Raw genomic sequence first — 26,088 nt, forward strand, 5'->3', positions numbered from 1 at the left:
CTCTTGGTGCGCCGCTTTCGGCGGCTGGGCTGGCCATGTCGGTGCACTGTCGCAGTCCCGTGTCACGCAACCTTCCTTCCGCGCGCGTGAGTACAGGAGTCGGCATCCGCTCGTGTTGCTCGGCCATTTACGCTCAGTTGACTGCTTGACTTCTACTTGTGTAGTGAGTGGGTCGGGCGAGTGGCACTAGAACTAATACACATACAGGGAATGCATGCACACATGCGAAACCATGTTCATGGTACATGGGTTTTGCTATGCAGCATTGGAATGGCAGATTTTTGTGTTCAGGAAGATGATGTGCTGTCATTCTGACGTCAGAAAGGTTATAATTTTTGCTTCCCAAATAGTTATAAAATCAAGCTGATTGTAAGTGGATATTTTTTAGGTTGCTAATCGGACAATTTGTGCAGCTCTGAAAACATAGCAAAGGGTCATTTATTCAGTACAGAAGTGGGTCAAAACAACACATCCATGGTATTCTTGGATTGGCGAAATGGTTGTGGGAAACGAGAGTTATGTGAATCATTTTTTTTATTCCAGTGTTGGACTTATCGACTATTTTGCCCAAGAACAAATCCAGACTGGACTCTTAGCCCTCCTAAGCGTCCAGTTGTAGTATGTATAAAGATATAAAAGATCTACCAGCAGGAAAATTGATCAAATACAAAATCTACTTTTGAGCATAAGGCATAGGGTGCGGACAACTTCTCAGCATTTGTCAAAATTGCATCTCTTCTAGTTCTTACCCCGAGAAAAGGCTCTATTGCTGAAGCTTCAGAACAGGAAAAGCAATAACATCCCTTATGCTGGCAGAGTTTGTCAACAGCATTACTAACCGGTCGATGCCAAGGCCCTGAAAGATCAAAATGATTCCACACAAATTAGTTCGCACAAACCACATGATTTAAAAATGATTAACAAATGGTTTGTGTGAGAGCGATAAAAGCAATTATCAGGCAATTTTAAGGATTATACCATTCCAGAAGCAGGTGGCATTCCATATTCCAAAGAAGTCAGGAAATCTTCATCCAAGGAAACTTCATACGAATACTCATCATCATCATCCCCCTTGCCCTCAGCAGATTTAACCTTCTTACCAATTGCAGCACGTTTAGCATTGTGCTGTTTTATTTGATTTTCAAAACGACTCCTCTGCAACAGAAAATGAATTTATTGTTACAATCTAGAATAGGACACTGGATCTTTCACCTAGTGAAACGACTTTATACACAATTGAAGACATGGATGTACAGCAATTAGTTACACCAAACATGCCCTGTCATTCTGAGGTCAAGGACCCACATTTTCAAGTAATGTCCACAAGCTCTCCTTAGTTGTAATATGGCGATGCCATTTTCAAGTTGACCAGCACTCTTAGTTCGGATTATGGCATCAAATTTCATAAACCATCCTAGTAAGGCCAAAACAACTAGTAATAGGATCATACGTCACATACCAACACATTGATTTTCATTGCAAATCAAGTATTTCCAGGACTGCTCTTCTAATGAACTCAACATCAGTATAATTGGAATTTTGCAATACCGAGAGGCTTTTTACATTACTCAAACTTGCTATATCACAGTGTATATTTCTGGAACCTGTCTAGTGAAATGGTGCAAGTAGATTACAGTGTTTACAGTCAATCAACATGGACCAGAACTTGTAGATTTTCTATCAACCTTTGTCATATTCATATGTACTGTTTACGCCAACGTAAAGCGGAACTTCACAAAGAAAATGTGATAACAGTAGCACTTTGACATGCATTAAGATAACAAACAAATCTGCACCTGATCAATCGGGTCTGTGAGCTCAGAAAACGCATTTCCAATTTCACGGCCACATATGAAAAGTTCAAATCGTTCAGTAAGACCAGCATGCCTACAAGAAGAGAAATATCGATTATGATTATTACAGTTGATGGCAACCAAAATTCAATTCTGTCCAGATCATCAAAATACACAATGTGAATAATTGGCCTATGAAAACGTCCTCATATCCAGAGTAGTGTGTAGGCTATGCACATGTGCAAGGAAACTAATTGGTACCTTCACAACAGCAGCGTGACCTGTAAATACTGTGGCCTTTAGCATGGATCGCATCAACACAGCTTATTCATTTATATGGATGGGCCAGCAGGTTTGGTGGATCCAAGTGAAGTCAATGCAAAATTCACATGACCTATTGCAGCTGTAACTTGAAAGGGTATGCTTGAACAGAACTCTATGCACTCGCTCGCTTTCACAACATTGATCCCCAGTTTGATGGTTTTATGTTGGGAGTGCCAACACACATCCCCATTATCCTGTTATGTTTTCTGACACATCTGATATTTACACTTGTTTTTATTACATTTAAAACTTGTGAAACCTTGAAGGGCTCAGGGCCTTGGTGTAGAAAGGTAACAGGTTGAGATATTGGTGCTCAAACCAGGTTTAATCAATTTATACCACTGCCCGCTTTGCGAATTTGAAAAATATCACTGCAAAAAAATAGGAAAACAGCTACTGCCAACATTTGGGTACTTCAATACATACCATTGTGGCAGTGGTATTTTTTGAATTACCTTTTTTGCAGTGGCATTTTTTGTTAGTCATTTTTTGCAGTGGCATTTCTTGATTACATGAAACTGGCAGTGACATGTACTGAATTAACCATTGTGGGCAATGATTTTGGTTTCAGAACCGTATTATGTGCATGGTAGCATGTACTCCCTCCGTCCAAAAATAAGTCTCTACTTTTTCTAGATAGAGATGTATCAATAACTAAAAAGCGTCTAGATACATCCGTATCTAGACAGAAGTGAGACACTTAATTTAGGACGGAGGTAGTAATCTACTAATATCAGGGTAAAAACTGAACTTTGAAATATACTTTAACTTCATAATGGAACTTGCCCTATCTGTCAATTACATAACAAAAGGAATCAATGAATCATAAACGGATAATATTAACGAAACAGAAAAAAATACTATACAAATAAAGCTTTTCCAAATTACGTATACAGTAATATTAACGAATATAGGCTAATTCCCTAAAGAGTAATTCTGAAACACGTAACGTTTCAACTTTGCTGAAAGAAATTTACCTCCGATGTGGTTTCGCTAATGGCGATATCTCAACTGGGTAGTCAAGAACAAATGTTGGTTGCACGAGAGTTGATTCAACAACAGTCTCAAAGACCTGGCATATGAATTACAATTGTATAATCAAATCTCAGTGGAATGTGATTAGCTCAATCAAACTACTTTAATTACTCAAATGAAGTAAGCACATGCCATGTTACCATGAGTTGAAAGTATTGCAATATCCAACGGACATGTGTTCTTCTCAAATCAAAACTGGATATGTAATTCTAGTTAGATGCATGTTCCTACTAGAAAAGGGAGACTTACCCAAGAAATCATAATGTTCATAATACTTCGAGTTTTAGAAGAGATATTAGCTAATTTCAAATCCCTGAACATGCATCAGAGAAGTCATTGGGCATAAACTAACATAAGTATATTCTACTAGCTAAATTTCCTAGATGTCACTTTTATTCAATCATCTGTAGACACTGGATTCTTAATGGATGGAATACTTCCGGAATATAGGAATCAAAGACATACAGCTGACAGAAAGTTCAGTAGTTCACTTCACTTGACAGTAATTTGATCCGCAGAATTATAATGATTCTTCTTTATGTACCCTAACAGTTGCTGCGCACTATTTCAGGGTTCATAAATTGTTGCTCGAATGGCATGCTGCTGTCTTGCAGCAAGGGATAAAATCGAATCAACATCAAATTTACAAACAACTTGCCTGATGCAAAATGTAGCATATAGCTTTCTTTCAAACCAGAGCATAAAGCAGCTGTTGGATTCCTAAACTATCATCCCACTTTCTTTTTGTAGGCCTAAACGACTCTGAAATCATGTTTTGGACCAACCCCTGGAAGTGACGGGTGTGACTAAAAGGGTTCTCAAAATGCTGAAGGTCTAAAGTGGACTTGAACCCAAAATTAAGAACCAAATTAGGATGTCTTCCTTCAGAAAGTTCCAGTGCATCACGAGAGTATATTTTTTAGGAAAGAAGGAAACAAAAGCTGGGGAATACCTCATTGAGAACATGTCCAACAGATGAACAAGCTTGCAATGAAGTATTCTCATGGCTCTCTGTTTTGATCCCCAGCACCCCTGTTGCGGCATTTTTAGCGGACTCGATATCTCCGAAGCTATTGAAGTCAACACCAGTTGCTTCTTCAACAAGACGATGCATGGTTTCCCTCCTCCATGGCCTTTCAAGAGAGATTTCAGTTCCCTGCTTAATAGAAAAACGTTGAGTGAAGAAATAATACAGATATAAGTATACATGTGCTTTAGTTGTTGGTATGGGCAAATTCGCATGTGCCCGGTGCCTATCTGTTCAGCATAATCTAGGTACAGCATCATTGATAGCAAGAATAATTGCCAATGAGTTCACAGATAAAGACGACTACAAAAAAATAGTTATGTATTAAAGCAGTGATATAAACAACAAATGATGACATGATTTTGTTGTGATGCTTCTCCAGACAATTCAAGTTCATTCACATAATGCAGCACAATATATTCTCTCATTACCTGGTAATCAACCTTAAGCTTTCCAAGAGTAGCCATAGCACATCGACTTACGATTTCTTCAGCCAAATTCATCATGCTTTCATAGTCTGAATATGCTTCGTACATCTAGCTTCCAAATATAAGGCAGTGAGTCAGGCATTATTCAAAGTAGCATATTCTGCAAGCAAAGGGGGGAAAGAGAAAGGAACACGGAAATTGCAATGGTATAGATAAAATCATTAAGCTGCACGATAGCTCCTGCAAATAGAAAAGGAACACAGCAGCACTGAAGAAAACATATGACTATGAGAGAAAAGGATCAATTATTTACTTCAATAGTGGTAAATTCAGGATTATGACGAGTAGAGATGCCTTCATTCCGGAATATTCTTCCAATCTCGTAAACTTTCTCGAGCCCTCCAACCTGCATTTTATCAATGGTAAACTGGTAAGCAAATAAAAGTTTGGCGAGGGCATGGCCCTTTGAAATTGTTGTTGGTTGCCCCCATTGGTGATATTCTAACCAAAAGTCCATTAATGCAAATTTATTGTATCCATTTACAGTCCGTACTTTTCTTTATAACCCCCTTGATTGCTTAGAAACAGATGAATAAAGGCATAAAGACCAGTTGTATGGTGCAAAATTTCAAGTTCGGGAATTAAAAATTGCTCTAGAAGTAATTTTCTTCGTCATGCAACCTGTGACTATTACATGAAACATATTGAGATAAATTTGATGTTAACAAAGTCGAGAAACATGCACATGAATAATCTAGGAAAGGAACCTACAAGCTTACAGATAAACAGTAATATTAACAATTTAACACGCTAAACTAAGATAAGCTTAACCAGTGGCAGAGCTTCAAATAAAATCCTGGGTGGGGCAAACCAAAGGAGAGCACAAAAAATTGCAATTGTAAACTATATTACTTCAGTAGACAACTGGGCATAAGTCAATACTCAGTACATTTGGTTCAACGGATCATACACAGCTCACACTAGGCCTCGAAAACCAGTTAGGTACAAGGAAATAGTAGGGATGGCATTTAACTAGTCTTCCTCAACGTCATTTGCATCATCTCTTTGTCTTTTGAAAAGCAAATCAATTTTTCTCTAAATAGATCGTCTAATCGCCGCTGCTGGCCGTAGGCCGTAGCTAGCTCTCTGGCAGCCTGCGCCTGCTGCCTAACTAGCGCCATGGATGAGCCGCTCACGAGCAGGAACAACCGAGCGACGAAGTGGAACGAGAACTGCTGAACAGATGAACTGCATGTCTGCCTGCCTCTCATGTGAACTAGGTTGGGTTAGTGGGCTTCATCGATGCCGCATAGGTATAAAAGTTATTTTTCCTCCTGGGCAGGGCGGGCCATGGCCCGGTTTTGCCCTTGAGAAGCTCCACCAGTGAGCTTAACATAACAAGCAAGTCAAGGCTATTCTTCTACAAATGAAATATAGTTACATGCTGTTTGCCGGTAGTACATATACTCATTAAGATGGAAACAATTGCATTACAGCAAGGAATATTAACATAAAATAGTTCAAGGAAAAGCTGAACTGGCAAAAATTAGAGGGAAAAAACTGCACTGTAACCTCACCAGCATTCTTTTCAAATGTAGCTCCGTTGCAATCCTCAAGTAAAGATCCCTTTGAAGTGAGTTATGGTGAGTTATAAAAGGTCTTGCTTCAGCACCACCTGCTGCTCCCTAGAAAGAAAAAAAGGTCAGAGAAGACCCTAATAATGATCATAAGCTAAAAAAAAATGTACAAGAAACAAGATTCTTAGCTAACCATAGATATTTTTTCTGTTTTGTTTGCTTTTTGTAGGATGGTTCACTCTTCAGTTGCTTTTGTTAGGCTAGCTTTGTTGTTTTGTTTGCCTTTGTAAGCTTTGGCTCCTACTCAGCGCTCTTCTTCTGATACAAGACACTTATTTTTATGTGTGTTGAAAAACAAGATCTTTTCTTAGTGTCTAGTGACACTGCTATTAGACTAGATTGTTTCATATAGGCTTAGCTACAATGATAGAATTGCTACAAAAACATACTGGACATTACATGAGCTATAGGTCGTTTTAGACCAGGCAAAGGTGAATATTTGGTAGATGTTGATATTTTTTCTCCATCCGTTCGAGTTGTTGGTTCCTTCATTGAGAGCGAGCTGCAGCAAGCAATGGAGGAGTTGGGAAAGCGTTGCGTGAAGATCTTAACCGGAGATTTGATCACCTAGTTAAGATGATCAGAAAGGGTGTTCCTCCTACTGCCAATGATGAAGAATCATCAAAGGATGGAGAAGAGAATCATCAAAGGATGGAGAAGATGCTCAACGGAGAAGAAAGGGAGGTCATCTTGGAGCAAAAAGACTTCAACCACATGTTGTTCAGCGTACCTCAAGAAAGCCAACTTATGCTGAAACTTCTGAAGATGAAGAATATGATGAGGGCCTTGAAGAACCTGACCTCTATGCACATCCAAGAGTACCCAACACTACGTAAGCGAGGGATACATACAAGGTGAAAGCTGAGATCCCTACTTTCAATGTAAATGTTGATACTGAAGGGTGCCTTGATTGGTTGTATGAGGTGGAGACTTTCTTTGAGATCATGAATATTCCAGAAGACCATAGAGTCTCTTTGGTCGCATACAAGCTGAAAGGAGGAGCTGGTGCAGGGTGGCATCGCCTTCAAGAAGACCGCAGGCTAAGAGGAGAACCTCGTGTGAGATCTTGGCGGCAAATGAAGAATCTTTTAAAGGGGAGATTTTTGCCTGCAGATTATGATAACCTACATGCCTAACAAAGTTAGCTGCTTGTAGTCACCTGCATAGTTCTCTTTTTGTTTCTCTCAAATTCTGGTAGCCTTGCTACAACCCTGTATGCTCCCGCCTTCTCAGCGGTTTCTCTAATATATAATGAAGCACGCCTAGGCGTGTGTTCGAGAGAAAAAAAGATCCTATTTATTCAGTTTCAGAATTGTGCCCAAAGAAATAGGACTGTTTCAGAATATACATTTCTACGGCTACAAGTGAGGTGCAACCTTGCTGAAACAGAAGATCAACAAGTTGCAAGCCAGGATCGTTTAATGATGCAGCAAGTTTGGTCCCTTGATCAAGCACAAGCTCTAGCCTTAAAGGCGGAGAGGTTGGTAAAAACAAGAAAGGCAAGTAAGGTTCCATATTCTCATACGGAAGCCTCATCTAGGAGTAACTCCCATAGAGCAGAAGAAAAGACCACTCAACCCAAGGCAAAACAACCAGCCCTAAAACAAGTTGGTGGTAAGAGTAGGGCAAAGCCTGTGATAAAATGTTATAAATGTCGTGAAGAGGGACATGTATCTAGCAACTGCCCATTGAGGAAATTTGTTAACACCACAATCCATGATGGTGAAGATGATAAAAATATGAATATGAAGATGTAGAAGGACAAGATATTTGTGAAGAAGAGGAGAAGAGGTGGTGTGCGTGATTCAACGTCTCTTGTGCTCAACACCGCAGGCCCGACAACACACAAAGGAAGAAAATATTGGAGAGCAAATGCACTGTGAATGGCAAGGTATGCAAATTAGTGATTGATAGTTGCAGCTACGAGAATCTTATCTCCCAAAAATTTGGTAAACCATTTAAAACTTGAGACTCATGATCACCCAAGCCCATACACTATTGGATGGATCAAGAAAGGGGTGAATACGAGGGTCACCAAACAATGCAACCTGCCACTCTCTTTGGGCAAGTACTACCACTCAAATGTATTATGTGACGTGGTTGATATGGATGCCGGCCATGTTCTTCTTGGAAGACCTTGGCAGTTTAATGTGGATACCACACATAGAGGGGAGGAACATTCATACTCCTTCACTTGGAACAAGCGGGAGATCATTATTCTACCCAACCAATCAGATCGCAATAGCTCTAAAGAGGAGGGAAAAAGTATGTTAACTATTTCTCACACCTCTAATGAGTTTATGGGAGACTTGAAGGAGGCAAAATTGTGTGCTGCACTTATTGTGAAAGGAGAAGTGCAACCGGAGGTTGAAATTCCAATAGAGGTACATGGCCTAGTAGCTGAATTTCAGAGCATACTTGGAGAGCCACAAGGCCTACCACCAATGAGAGGAATTCAACATCGAATTGACTTAATTCCAGGAGCAAGTCTTTCTAATCTGCCACACTACCGAATGAACCCAAAAGAGCATGATATACTCAAGGAAAAGGTGGAGGTGTTGCTGCATAAAGGGCACATTCGAGAGAGTATTAGTCCATGCGCCGTACTAGCTTTGATCACACCAAAGAAAGATGGATGTTGGCATATGTGTACAGATAATAGAGCTATCAACAAGATCACCATAAGGTCCAGATTTCATATTCCCCATTTGGAGGATTTGCTAGATCAGCTTAGTGGTGCAAGAGTGTTCACAAAGCTCGATTTAAAGAGCGGATATCATCAAATTCGCATTAGACCCGGGACGAATGGAAAACAGCTTTCAAGACAAAGGAATGGTTGTTTGAGTTGATGGTGATGCCGTTTGGACTCTCTAATGCACCAAGTACCTTTATGCACTTGATGAACCAGGTACTTCGACCCTTCTTATCCCACTATGTTGTGGTTTATTTTGATGACATCCTAATATATCGCAAGGATGAAGATGAACACTTAGATCACATCTGTAAGGTACTATGTATACTAAAGGAGAACCAACTCTATGTCAACCTGAAGAAGTGTGTTTTCCTTCAAACACAACTTCTTTTCTTGAGCTTTGTCATAAAAAGTGAGGGCATTCACGTTGATGACTCTAAAGTTAAAGCAATCAGAGAATGGCCAACTCCAAAGACTATTTCTGAGGTGAGAAGTTTCCATGGTCTTGCAACTTTCTATAGCGTTTTGTGAAAAATTTCAGTACCATCATGGCACCAATTACTGAATGCCTAAAGAAAGGAAAGTTCCAATGGAACGAATCTGCTGAAACTAGTTTCAAGGAGATAAAGGAAAAACTCTCACAAGCTCCCGTCTTAGTACTACCTGATTTCACTAAAAAAAATTGAGCTAGAGTGCGATGCAAGCGGAGTAGGCATTAGGGCTGTTCTATCTCAAGAACGAAAACCCATTGCATTATTTAGTGAGATGCTAAGCGAAGCAAGACAGAAGTGGAGCACCTATCAGCAAGAATTGTATGTTGTTTCCCGGGATTTAAAGACCTGGGAAGTCTATTTGTTGCCTAAGGAGTTCATTGTTTACAGTGAAGCATTTTAGAAATCAAAAGCATGTGGATGCATGCTAGCAAGATGGGCAGCATATTTGGAGAGGTTTAACTACCTTATTGTGCATAAATCTAGAACAACCAACAGAGTCGACGATGCTTTGAGCTGTCGTGCATGCCTCTTGACTTCTTTCGAGGCTGAACTTCCGGGCATGGATCAAATAAAAGAGTTGTATGAAGAGGACGAAGACTTTGGCCATGTTTGGGTAAAGCACCTAAGAGACCAACCATTAGGCGACGACTATTTAGTGCAAGATGGTTATCTCTTCAAGGATGATCGGTTATGCATCCCGAGAAATTCTCTACGTGACAAGTTGATTAGAGAGCTCCATTCAAGTGATCTTAGTGGCCATGTAGGACGTGACAAGACTACCGCTAATCTAGAAGCTCATTACTATTGGCCACAACTGAAGAGAGATGTTGGAAAGTTTATTCAGCGATGCCCCGTATGTCAAACATGCAAAAGCCTGGTCCAGAACTCAAGGTTATACATGCCTTTGCCTATTCCTGATGCTCCATGGGAGGATATCTCTATGGACTTCGTCTTGGGTTTGCCAAGAACAAGGCGCGGGAATGATGATGTGTTTGTGGTGGTGGACAGATTTTCTAAAATGGCTCGTTTCATCCCGCCAGAAAAACGAAAAAGAGAAAGAAGTCTCGTTAATCTATTCATGCTCGTTCCAAGTTCGAAGTACCTTTTCTTTTGGCCAAAGAAAAACCCGCTTCCTGACACGATTGCCTCTTTATATAGATAGATTCGATGGGGTTATTACTTATAAGTCTATTTATTCTTCCGAGAAGTGGTCAGACTTCATGGGGTTCCACGGTGAAAGAACATTTTCCGCCCTTTTGGGTTTTGTGTGTTTGATGTCAACAATAGGTATCTATTTATGTGTGTTGATGTAGACAGGTACATGGTCTTACACAAAAACGTCCATAACAGTCAGATCTGAAGACCCACTCATATAAATAGTTTTCTTCTCCATTGGGACAAGTTGTTCAATCATTGCACAAGGTCATCCACCATTAGAGCCACTTCAAGAAACACAAGATTCACAAGATCTCCTCCTCCAACCATCCAAAGCTCTTGATCTTTGGAGATTCGAAGGAGAAGCCCCCGATCTACATCCTCACCGAAGCGATTCTCATTTCCCCCTCTTATGCTTGAGGGCCCCTTTGCTAGTGTTTCTCTTTTGAGAATCCCTATTTGTTTGTTGTTGATGTATTCTTGTTGATTGTTGCGTTGTTACAGATTTGGGAGCCTCCAATTTGGTTGTGGATGTGTGCCCCAAGAACCTTGTAAAGGTCCGATTTCCGCCTCGAGGAAATCCCTTAGTGGAAGTGGGCTAGGCCTTCGTGGCGTTGCTCACCGGAGACCTGAGTGAAGCCTTCGTGGCGTTGGTTTGGCTTTCGCAACAACCACACTCCTCCAAACGTAGACGTACCTTCTTGCAAAGGAAGGGAAGAATCAACTCCGTGTCTCCGCGTGCTCCACTCTCGGTTACCTCTATCCTATTATCTCCCTATATATTGCGAAGCTATATCTTGCTTAGTCGTTGACCTTGTCATATAGGTAAATTCACTTAGTTGCATATATAGAGAATTTACCTTTGTGTCAAGCCTAAATTGAAAAAGAACTAAAAATTAGTTAGCACCTATTCACCCCGCCCCCCCTCTAGGTGCGGCATACGATCCTTTCACACGGTCCATTGTTTCAGACCGTGATAGCAAGTTCCTTGAAATATTTTGGCTGACTTTGTGCAAACAATTCAACACCGAGTTAAAATTTTCTACTACGACGGCCAAACAGAAGTGGTGAACAAATCTTTGGGTAATTTGATCCGTTGCATTTGTGGTGATAAAGGGGACAATGGGATTTAGCTTTATCTCTTGTTGAATTCTCCTACAACAACTCCAACCAAATCAACAGGAAGGAGTCCATTCTTTATTGTGTACACTAAAGTTCCAACACATGTGGTGGATCTGCTGAAGCTACCATCAAAAGGAAGCTCAAAAGCAGCCTTGTCCTTTGCTTTGCTGAGAACTACACAAAACTATTTGAAGAAATTCGCGGTGTCTTGGAGGCACAAAATCAGAAGTATAAACAATTTGTTGATTGCAAACGGAGGTTGAAATCATTCCAAGTTGGTGATAAAGTGATGGTATACCTCCGAAAAGAATGACTTCCTTTAGGCGGAGGAAAGCTTTAGAAAAACAAAACCTTTATTCCTAAATAAGTTGGGGTAGGCTAGAGGTGAAACCCATAAGATCTCGTAACCAACTCATGGTTCTGGCACATGGATAGCAAGTTTTCACGCGGCTCTTTCCATGGCTAGTTCTTTGGTGATACTCCAGTCTTTCAGATCTCTCTTTACGGACTCCTCCCATGTCAAGTTTGGTCTACCCCGTCCTCTCTTGACATTATCAGCACGCTTTAGCCGTCCACTATGCACCGGAGCTTCTGGAGGCCTGTGCTGAATATGCCCAAACCATCTTAGACGATGTTGGACAAGCTTCTCTGCAATCGGTGCTACCCCAACTCTATCTCATATATCATCATTCCGGACTTGGTCCTTCCTCGTGTGGCCACACATCCATCTCAACATGCGCATCTCCGCCACACCTAATTGTTGAACATGTCGCCTTTTAGTCGGCCAACACTCAGCGCCATACAACATTGCGGGTCGAACCATCATCCTATAGAACTTGTCGTTTAGCTTTTGTGGTACTCTCTTATCACAAAGAATGACACAAGCTTGGCGCCACTTCATCCATCCAGTTTTGATCCGGTGGTTCACATCTTCATCAATATCCCCATCCTTCTGCAGGATTGACCCCAAGTATCGAAAGGTGTCCTTCTGAGGCACCACCTGCCCATCCAGGCTAACCTCCTCCTCCTCGTGCCTAGTAGTACTAAAACTGCACATCATGTACTTAGTTTTAGTTCTACTAAGTCTAAAACCTTTCAATTCCAAGGTTTGTCTCCATAGTTCTAACTTCCTATTGACCCTCGTTCCCCATTCAACTATCATCGATTAGGACCACATCATCCGCAAAGAGCATACACCATGGGATATCTCCTTGTATATCCCCTGTGACCTCATCCATCACCAAATCAAATAGATAAGGGCTCAAAGCTAACCCTTGGTGTAGTCCTATTTTAATCGGGAAGTCATCGGTATTGCCATCTCTTGTTCGAACACTTGTCATAACATTATCGTACATGTCCTTGATGAGGGTAATGTACTTTGCTAGGACTTTGTGTTTCTCCAAGGCCCACCACATGACATGTCGCGGTATCTTATCGTAGGCCTTCTCCAAGTCTATGAACACCATGTGCAGGTCCTTTTTTTGCTCCTTGTATCTCTCCATGAGTTGTCGTACCAAGAAGATGGCTTCCATGGTCGACCTCCCATGCATGAAACCAAATTGATTTTTGGTCACGCTTGTCATTCATCTTAAACGGTGCTCAATGACTCTCTCCCATAGCTTCATTGTATGGCTCATAAGCTTAATTCCACGGTAGTTAGTACAACTCTAACATCCCCTTTGTTCTTGAAGATTGGTACTAATATACTGCGTCTCCATTCTTCTGGCATCTTGTTTGTCCGAAAAATGGAGTTGAAGAGCTTAGTTAGCCATACTATCGCTATGTCTCTGAGGCCTCTCCACACCTCAATGGAGATACAATCAGGGCCCATTGCCTTGCCTCCCTTCATCCTTCTCAACGCCTCCTTGACCTCAGACTCCTGGATTCGCCGTATCATCAAAGGAGTTGTCCAGTTCAATGGTAGAGCTCTCAGTCTCCCCATTGAACAGCCCGTCGAAGTACTCCCGCCATCTATGCTTAATCTCCTTGATCTTCACCAGGAGTTGGTTTGCTCCGTCCTTGATGCATTTGATTTGGTCAACATCCCTCGTCTTCCTCTCTCGGATCTTGGCCATCCTATATATGTCCTTTTCGCCTTCCTTCATGCCTAACCGTTGGTAGAGGTCCTCATACACTTGACCCCTTGCTTCACTCAAAGCTCGCTTTGCGGCCTTCTTTGACATCTTGTACTTCTCCATATTGTCTGCACTCATATCCAGGCGTCTGAAACAATCTTTCTTCTCCTTAATAGCCTTCTGGACATCAATGTTCCACCACCAGGTATCCCTAACTTCGCTTCTACTTCCCATGGATACTCCAAACTCCTCTGAGGCCACCTTACGAATACAGGTCGCCATCTTCATCCACATGTTGTCCGCATCACCTCCTTCCTCCCAAGGGCCCTCCTTAATGACTCTCTCCTTGAATGTCTGAGCTACCTCTCCCTTGAGCTTCCACCACTTCGTTCTAGCGCGACTTTCGCACGCTTATCCCACTGGACACGAAGTCGAAAGCGGACCACCACAAGCTTATGCTCATGGACAACACACTCCCCAGGTATCACCTTACAATCCAGGCACGCACTCCTGTCTTCTCTCCTTGAGAGGATGAAGTCAATCTGGCTACTGTGGTGGCCACTACTAAAAGTCACTAAATGTGATTCTCTTTTTTTTAAAGGGTGTTAGCTACGATCATGTCGTACGCTAAAGCAAAGCTTAGGACATCTTCCCCTTCTTGATTCTTGATGCCATAGCCAAAGCCCCCATGCACCCCTTCAAAACCTATGTTAGATGTACCCACGTGGCCATTAAGGTCTCCTCCTATGAAGAGCTTTTCGCCACTGGGTACACCCCTAACCAAGTCCTCTAGGCCTTCCCGAAACTCCCTCTTGGTGTTCTCATTGTGGCCTATTTGCGGGGCATAAGCGCTAATAACATTGAGAACTAAGTCCCCAACTACCAGCTTAACCAGGATAATCCGGTCCCCACATCTCTTGACGTCTACCACTCCAGATTTGAGGCTCTTGTTGATCAAGATGCCTACTCCATTTCTGCTTGGAACCGTTCCCGTATACCATAGCTTGAAGCCGGTATGATCTACTTCTTTCATCTACTTCTTTCGCCTTCTGTGTCCCCTCCACTTGGTCTCCTGGATGCAAAGGATATCAACACCTCTTATCACCGTTGTATCAACTAGCTCCCGAAGCCTACCTGTCTGGGGCCCTACGTTCCAGCTACCTAAGACCCTACGTTCCAGCTACCTAAGCGAAACCTCCTAGGCTCGGGTAGCTTTCTTACCCTTCGCACTCGTCGAGTCAAATGTGAAAACCCTTGCTCATTTTTCACTACATCCGGGCACCGATGTAGCGCGCCACTAAGGATGCGACGACCCGATCCTTGCTCACATGCCACCGTATCCAGATCAAGATACGGCGCGCCACCTAGGGGGTGATGACCTAGCCCTTGCCCATTTGACACCACACCCAGGTTCTGATATGGCGCGTCGCTAAGAGGGTTACGCCCCAACGGAAATCTTTTGGGTTTCATCTCCATAAGAGTGGCTGGGTTTTTTACGTTGGCTCGCCAAGCCTATCACAACCCTCCTCCTTTACCCGGGTTTGGGACCGGCTATGTTGGGACAACATAGGAGGCAACGGAAATATGGACCCTTCTTTATTCTAAGGAAGATAAATGATAACGCTTATGTGATAGATCTTCCCACGGAGATGGGAATATCTAACACATTCAATGTGGCAGACTTGGCCCTTTATCATCCCGAACAAGCACTCTATGAAGATAACTCGAGATCGAGTTCTAAACAACCAGGGGAGGGTGATGAGGGACAGGAGAGAAAATAAATTAAAATAAAACAGAAGTAAGGTCCGATACTAGCTTCTACACACTTCTACTATATTCTAGGAAATAGAATCCTTTAGTCACATGTGTTGTAGTAGTTTCTAGCATATTCTAGCTATAAATTGTAACTAGAATATTTGTATCTCTTTTCCTAGTTTATGTAATGTTCTCTAAAACACTAGTTGTGAGTAGAGCTAAGTACTGAAGGCTCATGCAGCCTATAAATAGAGGTCTAGGTCTAGCCTCTACATATGTAACCAGACTATGTACCATCTCCTATCAATAAAGAGAACTTTCTGTTCTTCTTTTAGATCTTGGATTAGATCTTGGATTAGATCTTGTGTTGAGAGTTTGAACTGAACTCTTGACAGCCCCCGCCCCTTGAGCGATATCTACCTTACGTCCCTAGAGCGATATCTAGCGCAGCACGTTGAAGCGGTTTCTTCAACATTTGTGTTGTAGCAACAAGGTGGAGTTGTTCCTCCACAACCTTGTGCTGCTTCACGCCCCGCTGGAAAAATGGCCGCATACAATTGAACCCGGAAAAAACAAACCAGGGACTTCACCAGCTCGGTTTATTTAATCCACCAAAGAATACTTGGCTAGAGCTATACGGAGTAGATGCCACATCAATTTTCAACAAGAATAAGCTGCAGCGTAAATTTAACCTAAATGGCCTCATAAATTGCCTCTTATCAGAGTAGATATCGAACATTGCATTGTGATTAACCATGCAGAGTAGTAATTTAAAGAATATGCAGAAACCAAACCTGTAGAACTGGTGTTTCAACTTCAATGAAACCGAATGATTCCATGGTCTTGCGGATTTCAGAAACAACCTATGAAAAATTAAAATAGCTAAGATAAATATAAAAGGTAGGTTAATTAAATGATAGATGTCTGCCCATCAATATCCATCATATTGTGTACTTTGGATTAACTAAGGATGGGGTATTGCTATGCAACATAGTACAGTTCTGTACCACAATCTCCACCTGTGTTGCTAATAAAAACATGTTTCTATGTACTACATAAGATTTGATATCAATAAAAGTTGGCAAATTAAATTCCAGATCCAGTTTAATTTGATATAAGTGGCAAAAATCTGGTCACTTCGACTGAATGAACTGTGATTAATCTGCTGCTAGATTTTTGGCAAGATTCTATTTACACTGGCCTCATTTTCCAGCCTTCTTGGCCAAAACATGGGTGACCACGTTCATGAACAAGCTTTGTCCGCCAGACCTTTGGTATGCAAATTTGTGTGCAAAAAATGTGATTTAAATCTCCTTGTTTATCCCTAGCTAATTAATAGAATTAGTTCCAAAGAAACGACAAAGGCAATCCAGTTAGTAGTCTAGTAGATGTAGTAAATACCTTTGCTCTTGTTCGGAACACATCAGCAACCTCAGGATTTGCAATCATGTCGATGTATCTGTCATTAGGTACAAGCAACACATAAGATGGGTTGAACTTTAGAGCATAGGAATAATAGTTGACATAGATAAAAATAGCATACAAAGACATAATAACAAGATAAGTAAATCACATTTTAATCAAGTACAATTAAGTGACATTAAATCTAGAATACTAGGATCGAATTTTAGTTAAAGTCGCACGCATCAGTGCGGCAGGGGCAGCCAACTGTAAGTAATATACTCCTTAACACTGCATCATTTAATCCATGGTACTAGGATGTGATCTGTACTTCTGTAGTATATCGTACTCCTTCCTTCCAAAAATTATATGCCCTAAATCAAAATTTCTTAAGTTTGACAAAGTTTATAGACAAATTATATAAACATCTGCAATATCGAAACCAATATCAAAAGACACATCATGAAATATATTTTCATAGTGTCTTTATTCGGTATTATAGATATCGATATTTATTTCTATAAACTTGTCAAACTTACAAAGGTTTGACTTAGGACAAAACAAATAAGACTTACATATCCTTGGAGAAAAATCATCACATTTACGATTCACCAGACACTACTGCTAACTGAAATATGAATGCTGAGGACATGATTCTCCAATAAAAATATAAATTCCAAACATAATACATTAAGATCTAAACCCATTGATAGTTGTCCCAATGGTTTGTATGAAGATGGCACATAGCACAGTAATTCAGTGGGTAATATTCAGGAACAGAAGAACATATATGGTTAAAGTAAATGTGAAGAAAGAGAATAGCTAACCTTTGGCGATACCGTTTATCCACATCTGTTAATCCATGATACTTATCCGGTAGTGGGAGTAAAGATTTTGTAAGGATTTCAAAACAGTTGACATAAACAGATAGTTCCCCTGCAGTGAAATAGACCATGTCAAATAAGAGTGCAGATTGAGAACAGAACTATAGTGAATATTCAGTTAGTAGTATTGACATGTATGCTAGTTTACTAGTTCCTCAAAAAAAACCAATTGGAATCATTAAAGGTGTATATCAAGTGGCATGAACTGAACTTGCATACCTCAGATTATAGTAATATTTACATTTACAATATATAAACTTTAGTCTTTCACAGAGACTTTGAGCCACTCTAATAGTACAAACAGACATCCAGATCTACTACACCAGGACCTTGATAAGTTTGCAGCATTCTACTAAGCGCCTCATTTCTTTCTTTCTTTACATCCGTCACCCAGTTGTATTTTCTAGAACAGAGATGTGGGTTGGTTGCATAGTTCAAATCTAAAAGGAGAATAACTACATGGCTATCAAAACAAAAATAATTCACCTGATATTACATAAAAGTGGATAATTCTTTAACAGGAAAAATTTAGCAGTTTGAAATATGCTATACATTGAGATTTCAAATACAAGTGTTTGGATGGCCAATTTGACAACGAGGTGACTCTGAGAAAATAACCTACTACATATCCATATAAGCAAGTGGTTTTCTGACAGAAGCATAGAAACAATGTTATGTTATGCTGCAAACTGACACTGAATTCATCAGTACTGCCACTAACAAGTAAAATTGATTAAATTTTAGTTGATGCAGCAAGCCTCGGAATCAATCAAACGGACAAAAAAAAGACTTATATGAAAACAAAAGTTGTGTGCAATTTAAGCATTGGGAACGTGCATGGCGCCTATTCCTGCATGTCACTTTACTTAGAAAATTTAGGTTTGGTATTATTCAACTCAATGGACTGAGATTTGACTAATTCTCAGCCAGCTAACAATTAGCAAATCCGAAATACAATCAACAATATTCACGCATCAGTAAGAGAATTATTAATACTAAACCTTTTTCTGTCTTTTTTATGGACCCACTTGCACCTAAGATATCACCAATATCAATAAATGCCTTCAGTTGCTCAAACTGCTCTTCCGTAAGGCTTTCTTTCTCACAGTAAAGCTATCAATTGCCAAAAGGAACATTTAAAAAAACATATATATAACGAACAAAATATCTTGAAAAATTAAGAAGATAAAGACAAATTTAATAGCTACTAGTCACAAGAAGAATGAATGCAAATTGCAGCACATGATCTACCACACTTCATTTGTTTTAGGAATAATCCAAACTCCGATTGGCAGGAATGTTAGTGCATGCGCACCCTTAACTAGTTCTGATGTGAGATGGTTCCACACTGAGCTGTACGTGATTATAAGTGTTAGGTGTGATCTTAAGCTGACTACCAAGAAAACTCATATTGACAAGTTAACATCATACAGATAGAAAATGAACTGGATGGTGAAAACCACTTTGAATCGATCAATCCTAAGCTGGATTATAATATGCGCTGATTTGAATACGCATCAGATGTTCATTGTGGAAAGAATCAACCAGCTTTCATTGTGAGCACAAGACGGTTCGGCAAAGAGTTCCCATATGAAAAACAATGGTATTTATGTCCTCAATAAATAAGTCTAGGCAACAACAACAACAACAACCAAGCCTTTCAGTCCCAAACAAGTTGGGGTAGGCTAGAGTTGAAACCCATAAGATCTCGAATCCAAGTCATGGTTCCGGAACGTGGATAGCTAACTTCCACGCACCCCTATCCATGGCTAAAACTTTGTCGATATTCCAAACCTTCAGGTCTCTCTTAACGGACTCCTCCCATGTCATGTTTGGTCTACCACGACCCCTCTTAACATTCTCATCACGCTTTATCCGTCCGCTATGCACTGGCGCTTCCGGAGGCCTCCGTTGGATATGTCCAAACCATCTGAGACGATGTTGGACCAGCTTCTCTTCAATCGGTGCTACCCCAACTCTCTCCAGTATATCGTCGTTCCGTACCTGATCCTTTCTTGTGTGGCCACATATCCATCTCAACATGCGCATCTCTGCTGCACCTAACTGTTGGATATGTCGTCTCTTCGTTGGCCAACACTCAGCGCCATACAACATCGCAGGTCGGATAGCTGTCCTATAAAACCTGCCTTTTAGCTTTTGTGGCACTCTCTTGTCATAGAGTACGCCAGAAGCTTGGCGCCACTTCATCCAACCAGCCTTGATTCGGTGAATTTTCAATAAATAAGTCTAGGCAATTCTTCAATAAATTCTCGTGTCAAATCTTTGAAAATATTTATATGTACAAAATAGCTATCTCCAAATGCAATCTCAGGCAGAAAAATATACTGCTACCAGGGAAATATAAGCCGAGAAGCAATTTATCAAGTGGTAATATTTAATTTGTGCCTGATTCACATGATTAATTTGGCTGGCAATAGATGGCAAATCATTTGAAGATTCGAACCTGGATAGTCCCGGAATCATCCCTTACGGTCATGAAAACAAGCTTTCCAAATGCTCTTCGGGCAACGATCCTCCCAGCAATGGAAACTGCGGCCTCTGTGCAGACTTGGCCATCCTCAAGATGAGCGTACGTCTCCTGGAGCTCCTTGGTCGTGTGAGTCCTGACCCACTTGTACGCGTACGGCTCGTAACCCTTCTCTCTTAGCTCCTCGACCTAGCAACCAACAAGCTACTGAATTCGAGCAGATTCGCGGCAGTATAGACCACAGATTGGGGGGGAGCAGAATGGCGCGTCCAACAGTGTTGAAGTACAGGCATAATAAGCTTGGTGCGGACGAAAAGCTGACCTTTTTCAGGCGAATGGCGCGGATAGAGTCGCGGTCGGAGGTGGAGGATGAGGAGGCGCTACGGCGGCGGCGGTCCTGCGGCGGCTTCGTGGTGGCGGCAGCGGCCGGTGAGCAGCAGCGGATGTGGAGACGGTGGGCCCTCCCGGCCGAGGCGGCGGTGGCGGCGGCGCGGGAGACCGCGAAGCCGAGGAGATTGGAGGAAGCCCTCCATACCCGCAGCGCCTCCATTCGTCGCGTATCTGGTTATCTTCGAATTTTGAGGCTTTTTGTTTGTTTTGGAGGAAGGCTGTATCTGTAATTCCGTATGCCTTCGAAGATCTCTGTCCCTCAACAATCGCTCGGGCTTGGAACCCATCTTCTCTCTTTCTTTCATTTCTCTCTCTGCTTAATAATTTTATTATTACCTCATGTAAATTATTTTAGCAAACTACTTTAGTGTGCTAAAAACTCCGCCTATGTTGTCTCAACATAGCCGGTCCCAAGCCCGGGTAAAGGAGGAGGGTTGTGATAGGCGAGGCGAGCCAACGTAAAAAAACCCAGCCACTCTTATGGAGATGAAACCCAAAGGAACCTCGCTGGGACGTAACCCTCTTAGCGACGCGCCACATCGGAACCCGGGTGTGGTGTCAAATGGGCAAGGGCCGGGCCGTCACCCCCTTGGTGGCGCGCCGTATCTTGATCTGGATACGGTGATAAGTGAGCAAGGGTCGGGTCACCGCATCCTTAGTGGCGCTAGTCGATGATAGCCGAACGGGGGTTAATAGAAAGTTAGAGTTGTGGAGGCGAACTCTCGAATCGAAAGGTTTTAGGCTTAGTAGAACTAAAACTGAATACATGAGGTGCAGTTTCAGTTCTACTAGGCACGAGGAGGGAGATGTTAGCCTTGATGGGCAGGTGGTACCGGAGAGAGACACTTTTCGATATTTGGGGTCCATGTTACAGAAGAATGGCGATATCGATGAAGATGTGGGCCACCGAATCAAGGCTGGTTGGATGAAGTGGCGCCAAGCTTCTGGCGTACTCTGTGACAAGAGAGTGTCACAAAAGCTAAAAGGCAGATTTTATAGGACAGCTATCCGACCTGCGATGTTGTATGGCGCTAAGTGTTGGCCAACGAAGAGACGACATATCCAACAGTTAAGTGTAGCAGAGATGCGCATGTTGAGATGGATATGTGGCCACACAAGAAAGGATCGGGTACGGAACGACGATATACGGGAGAGAGTTGGGATAGCACCGATTGAAGAGAAGCTGGTCCAACATCGTCTGAGATGGTTTGGACATATCCAACGGAGGCCTCCGGAAGCGCCGGTGCATAGCGGACGGATAAAGCGTGATGAGAATGTTAAGAGGGATCGTGGTAGACCAAACTTGACATGGGAGGAGTCCGTTAAGAGAGACCTGAAGGTTTGGAATATCGACAAAGATTTAGCCATGGATAGGGGTGCGTGGAAGTTAGCTATCCACGTTCCGGAACCATGACTTTGCTTCGAGATCTTATGGGTTTCAACTCTAGCCTACCCCAACTTGGTTGGGACTGAAAGGCTTGGTTGTTGTTGTTGTACTTTAGTGTGCTAAAATAGAGTGATACTTTTGAAAAATTGTGAAACAATTCACATACGCTATACCATATGCACATGCAAAAAAATCATCTATAAATATAACCATTCACGGAATATGACCTAAAAAGACAAGATTTCTGTGAATAATGCTCGAGTTAAATAGCATACTCATATATAAATTAATGATTTTGTACATGTCACAGGAAGCCTTGTTTTGTTATGCACTTCAGCAGATGCACATTATATAGTAATATAATGTCACATCAATAAATAATTTCACGCATTTTTAAAACTTGGAATATGAAAGTATAGGAGGGAATATGAGGTGCACTAGCAAAACTGGCTAAACGGACGCCGACCTACATATAGCATTTTATTTTGAAATATCTAAAAATCATATTTTGAAGTTTCAAACAAATCTGAAAAAAAAACTAGAGACAGTACTACAAATCTTTAAAATCTTCAATACCAACTACTCCCTCCGATCCTAAAAAAGTGTCTGAAGTTTAATACAACCATGTTTTACAATTACACCCTTCTAAAATCTGAAAAATGTGGTAGATGGTCTACTCGTTGGTCAGCACGGGAACGGCGTGGCCCTGCCCACCCTTGCTCCGGCAACGCCACTCTGGCAACCAGGAAGGCGGCACAGGCGCAAACCGCCCTTGCCTCGCGTTGCCTGCACCGGTGGCGCTCCCCGTGGCCACGGCCCCTCCTGCAGCGGTGGCGGCCTACAACCTCGGCCATGCCTGACTCGAGGCAGAGGCGGTGGCTCAATGCCGTTGTAGTGTTGACCGCGCCGTCGCCTCCATAGACCTCACTGAAGGGCTACCGGCCCTTGCACCGCTTCGAGCCGACGGTGGCCACGCGCCGCCCCGGCATCCGCTCGAGCGCGTTGTCGCCCGCTACCTTCGGCCGCACCCCCGGCGCTGCAGGCTCCGGCGAGCCATCGTCCTGCGCAGGGTAGCCCTCCTCCGCCTGTGCTCAACGGCGTCGGGAGCCAAATTGATGGCAGCCGACGGGATCCTTGGTTAGGCGACGAGATTGAGATTGGGATTGGGGATTTCTATCGTAACCGTATCCTTCTCCTCCTTGAGTCAACGCGGGTGGGAAAAACGAGGATAGGGTGGACTGGAGTGCGGGGTGGGAAAGAAACAAATACAAGGTTGTTTGTATAAAATGGGCCGTCCGACGTTTAAATCGGATCGGAGGGAGTACTTTATATTCTAAGCTACACAAAAGGACAAAATCTATAAAAAAAAAATTAACACTATATAATTTGTTAGATTTTGTCTTTTTTGCATAGACTGGAATGCAAAGTGGTTCGTGTTGAGATTTTGCATGCATGTACTACACGTTATTGGATACCTCTAGAGTTTTGTTCCAGATTTTGAAAACTTTAAAATACGAATTATGTGTTTTTGGAAATAAAGAGCTAGATGTAGCTTGCCCTCCGTTTTGAATTTCTCGTACACTGGCAACTCACGTTCCGAGGAAGATCAAACATAACTTTGAAGTAGTTCTTTTGGACAAAGCCTTGAAATGTGTTGTGTTAACTAAGAAAACTATGACATGTGAATTTAAATTACTACTTTGGCATTATCCACAAGCTTTTTAATACGCTAGCATGTTTAACTCAAATATGCCCATCTTTGCTCATATTCACACTTTTACATTTGAGATATATTTTCTTCGCTCTAGAAATGAGAAAATTGTGCCCTTCGAAATTTCTCAAGAGTATTCTTGCAAAATCTAGTGTAAACTCAACGGTCATAAGATCCCTAAACAAAGAAACATCCGCATATCATATTTATTTACCTATCTATACTATTATATTGGAGTTGGTCGTAGGTCGTACAACGCGTTTGGTGAAGGAGATTCGGAGCATCCGGATCGTTCGATCTAATCTCGCGGCCTCCACATAACATCCAACAATCCGCGAACAATTATGGAAACAATAATCTATACTATTATATTGGAGTTGGTCGTAGGTCGTACAACGCGTTTGGTGAAAGAGATTCGGAGCATCCGGACCGTTCGATCTAATCTCGCGGCCTCCGCATAACATCCAACAATCCGCGAACAATTATGGAAACAATAATCATGCTACAAATTAATAAGGAAACAATCTCACAACCATCTTTAGTACTCACGGTATCAATCAATCACTGTAAAACTTAATTAGGAAACAATCTATTTTTACTGAATCACCGTATCCCTAAGGCGTGATCAGGTTGTTGTATTTTAAGGAAGCAATCTCACACTTCCATTCTCCCCATCTCATTATCTCCATAATCAGAGCATAATCAATCTTTTGCACTCTCCCATCCCATCTGCCCTCTCTCATACGGCCATACCTTAATATGGCTTATCTCTCCTATCAAGCGGCGGTGCCCTAACTCCCCCTTGCGTTCCCGATCTCCACCAGCGCAACGCCCATCGTCGAGGTGTTCACGCTCAGCACCAACGCCGGTGTGGTGCTCTGCGTTCTTCCGTGGCTCCAGTGCCATATTTGTGATCGAGGAAAATGGCTTCAACGTTGCCGGTGCCAGTAACAACAATAACACGGGCTGCTCATCCTCCTCCGAATCCTTCTATGGGAGTGCCCACGCATGGTCGGTGTCCGTCTCACCGCGCTTGGAGCCTCCGGTGCTTGTCATCCGGTGCGTGCGTGCAGCAAACCATCACTCGTCAGGATGATGTGTTCTTATTTTTCAAGTTCTCCTTCAAACACGCTGGCAAATCCATCTCCCTCGTCCGAAGGGGACACTATGATGAGGCACGATTTCAACTTCCAGTGGCTCAGTAGCCATTGAAAGATGAGGGCCCAATCACAGAAGCCGGATCACATGGCAGCGGTGGCAAGGTCATCTTCTTCCCTGGGATGTCATGGTCTGGTATGGTTCTTAATTATTGTTGCCTCATTCTGTGCAAGCTGCCAAGCACCAGCAAGATGTATGACTAAATGCTCCTACAGGCTGTTGCTAAGAGCAAATGCGAGAACATTCTTTCAGAATAGGTTAGAATCAATGCTAGGCTTTATCTACTTAATTATGTTCTTAAAAAAGCGCTTACTTGCATTTTGCAAATATTTCCCTGAACTTAGCGGGCTTATGTTGCATTATTCTTCTCTGAACTTTCACATGATAATTTAACTTAAAATTATTTTCCTATGTATCGTTGTACAACAAACATCAGTCACTGAGTGTTTTTTACTTCAGGATAGATAGAGTTAGGATAAGTTTCTCTTATCAACACAACTACTTCATTTCTTATGAGAGCAACATCAAAGCAAACACAAAAGAGAGCGACATGCAAAATTCCTAAATGGTTTTGTGCCCAATGCTGTAGGAAATCATCGAGGCTTCCATGATAAAAAAAATCTTGTGAGATGGCAACCATTATTTTTTCTGGCCTATAATAATATTTAGAGCTATATTGTGAACTCTCTTACTCCTTAGATTGTCGCCATTATCGGAAGAAGGTATTTGAATCCCCCCTAAGTCTAAGACACCTTGCAGAAGAATACGTGATTGCGAGATATAGAAGGTGATCTCACCATCCCTGTTCTTAACCAAATTTTTGTTCTTAGTTCTTGAAGTGTATCAGTATACTCATTTACTATTCTTTACTGAAAATCTACACTGAGATAAGTTCTAATTGCATATTTCAATGTTACAGGATTTTGCATAGTTATCTATGTTAACATCCTCCTTTGTCTAACGGGAATTATTTTGCAAATCCAGGACTCTCTTATTCACGGTACCAATGCTTAAAATGATTCAGTACCCTAATGATTGGATTTTCCAAATGCCATAAGAGTCAATTAATTGTTGACGCCTATAATTTCAATGAACTAAGGATTCACTTGAAGCCTCTTACCAGAACGAAATA

At 41.9% G+C, this 26,088-nt stretch overlaps 1 protein-coding gene and 1 pseudogene across 1 annotated transcript; both read right to left on the reverse strand.

The window, feature by feature from the left end:
* Positions 1-516: 516 nt before the first annotated feature.
* LOC127307053 (lysine--tRNA ligase, chloroplastic/mitochondrial) lies at positions 517-20,892 on the reverse strand. The gene is made up of 14 exons (XM_051337746.2): positions 20,633-20,892; positions 20,287-20,499; positions 18,824-18,935; positions 17,766-17,874; positions 16,939-16,996; positions 16,332-16,400; positions 6,185-6,292; positions 4,921-5,013; positions 4,611-4,715; positions 4,105-4,308; positions 3,095-3,189; positions 1,797-1,887; positions 979-1,155; positions 517-856 (listed from the first exon to the last, which is right to left on the reverse strand). The coding sequence occupies exons 1-14, from the start codon at positions 20,858-20,860 to the stop codon at positions 764-766; spliced, it is 1,755 nt and encodes a 584-aa protein (XP_051193706.1). The 5' UTR covers positions 20,861-20,892; the 3' UTR covers positions 517-763.
* Positions 11,914-13,239, reverse strand: LOC139831995 (uncharacterized; annotated as a pseudogene).
* Positions 20,893-26,088: the final 5,196 nt, after the last annotated feature.

The sequence above is a fragment of the Lolium perenne genome, chromosome 6 (assembly GCF_019359855.2).
Source record: "Lolium perenne isolate Kyuss_39 chromosome 6, Kyuss_2.0, whole genome shotgun sequence".
Classification (NCBI taxonomy): Eukaryota; Viridiplantae; Streptophyta; class Magnoliopsida; order Poales; family Poaceae; genus Lolium; species Lolium perenne.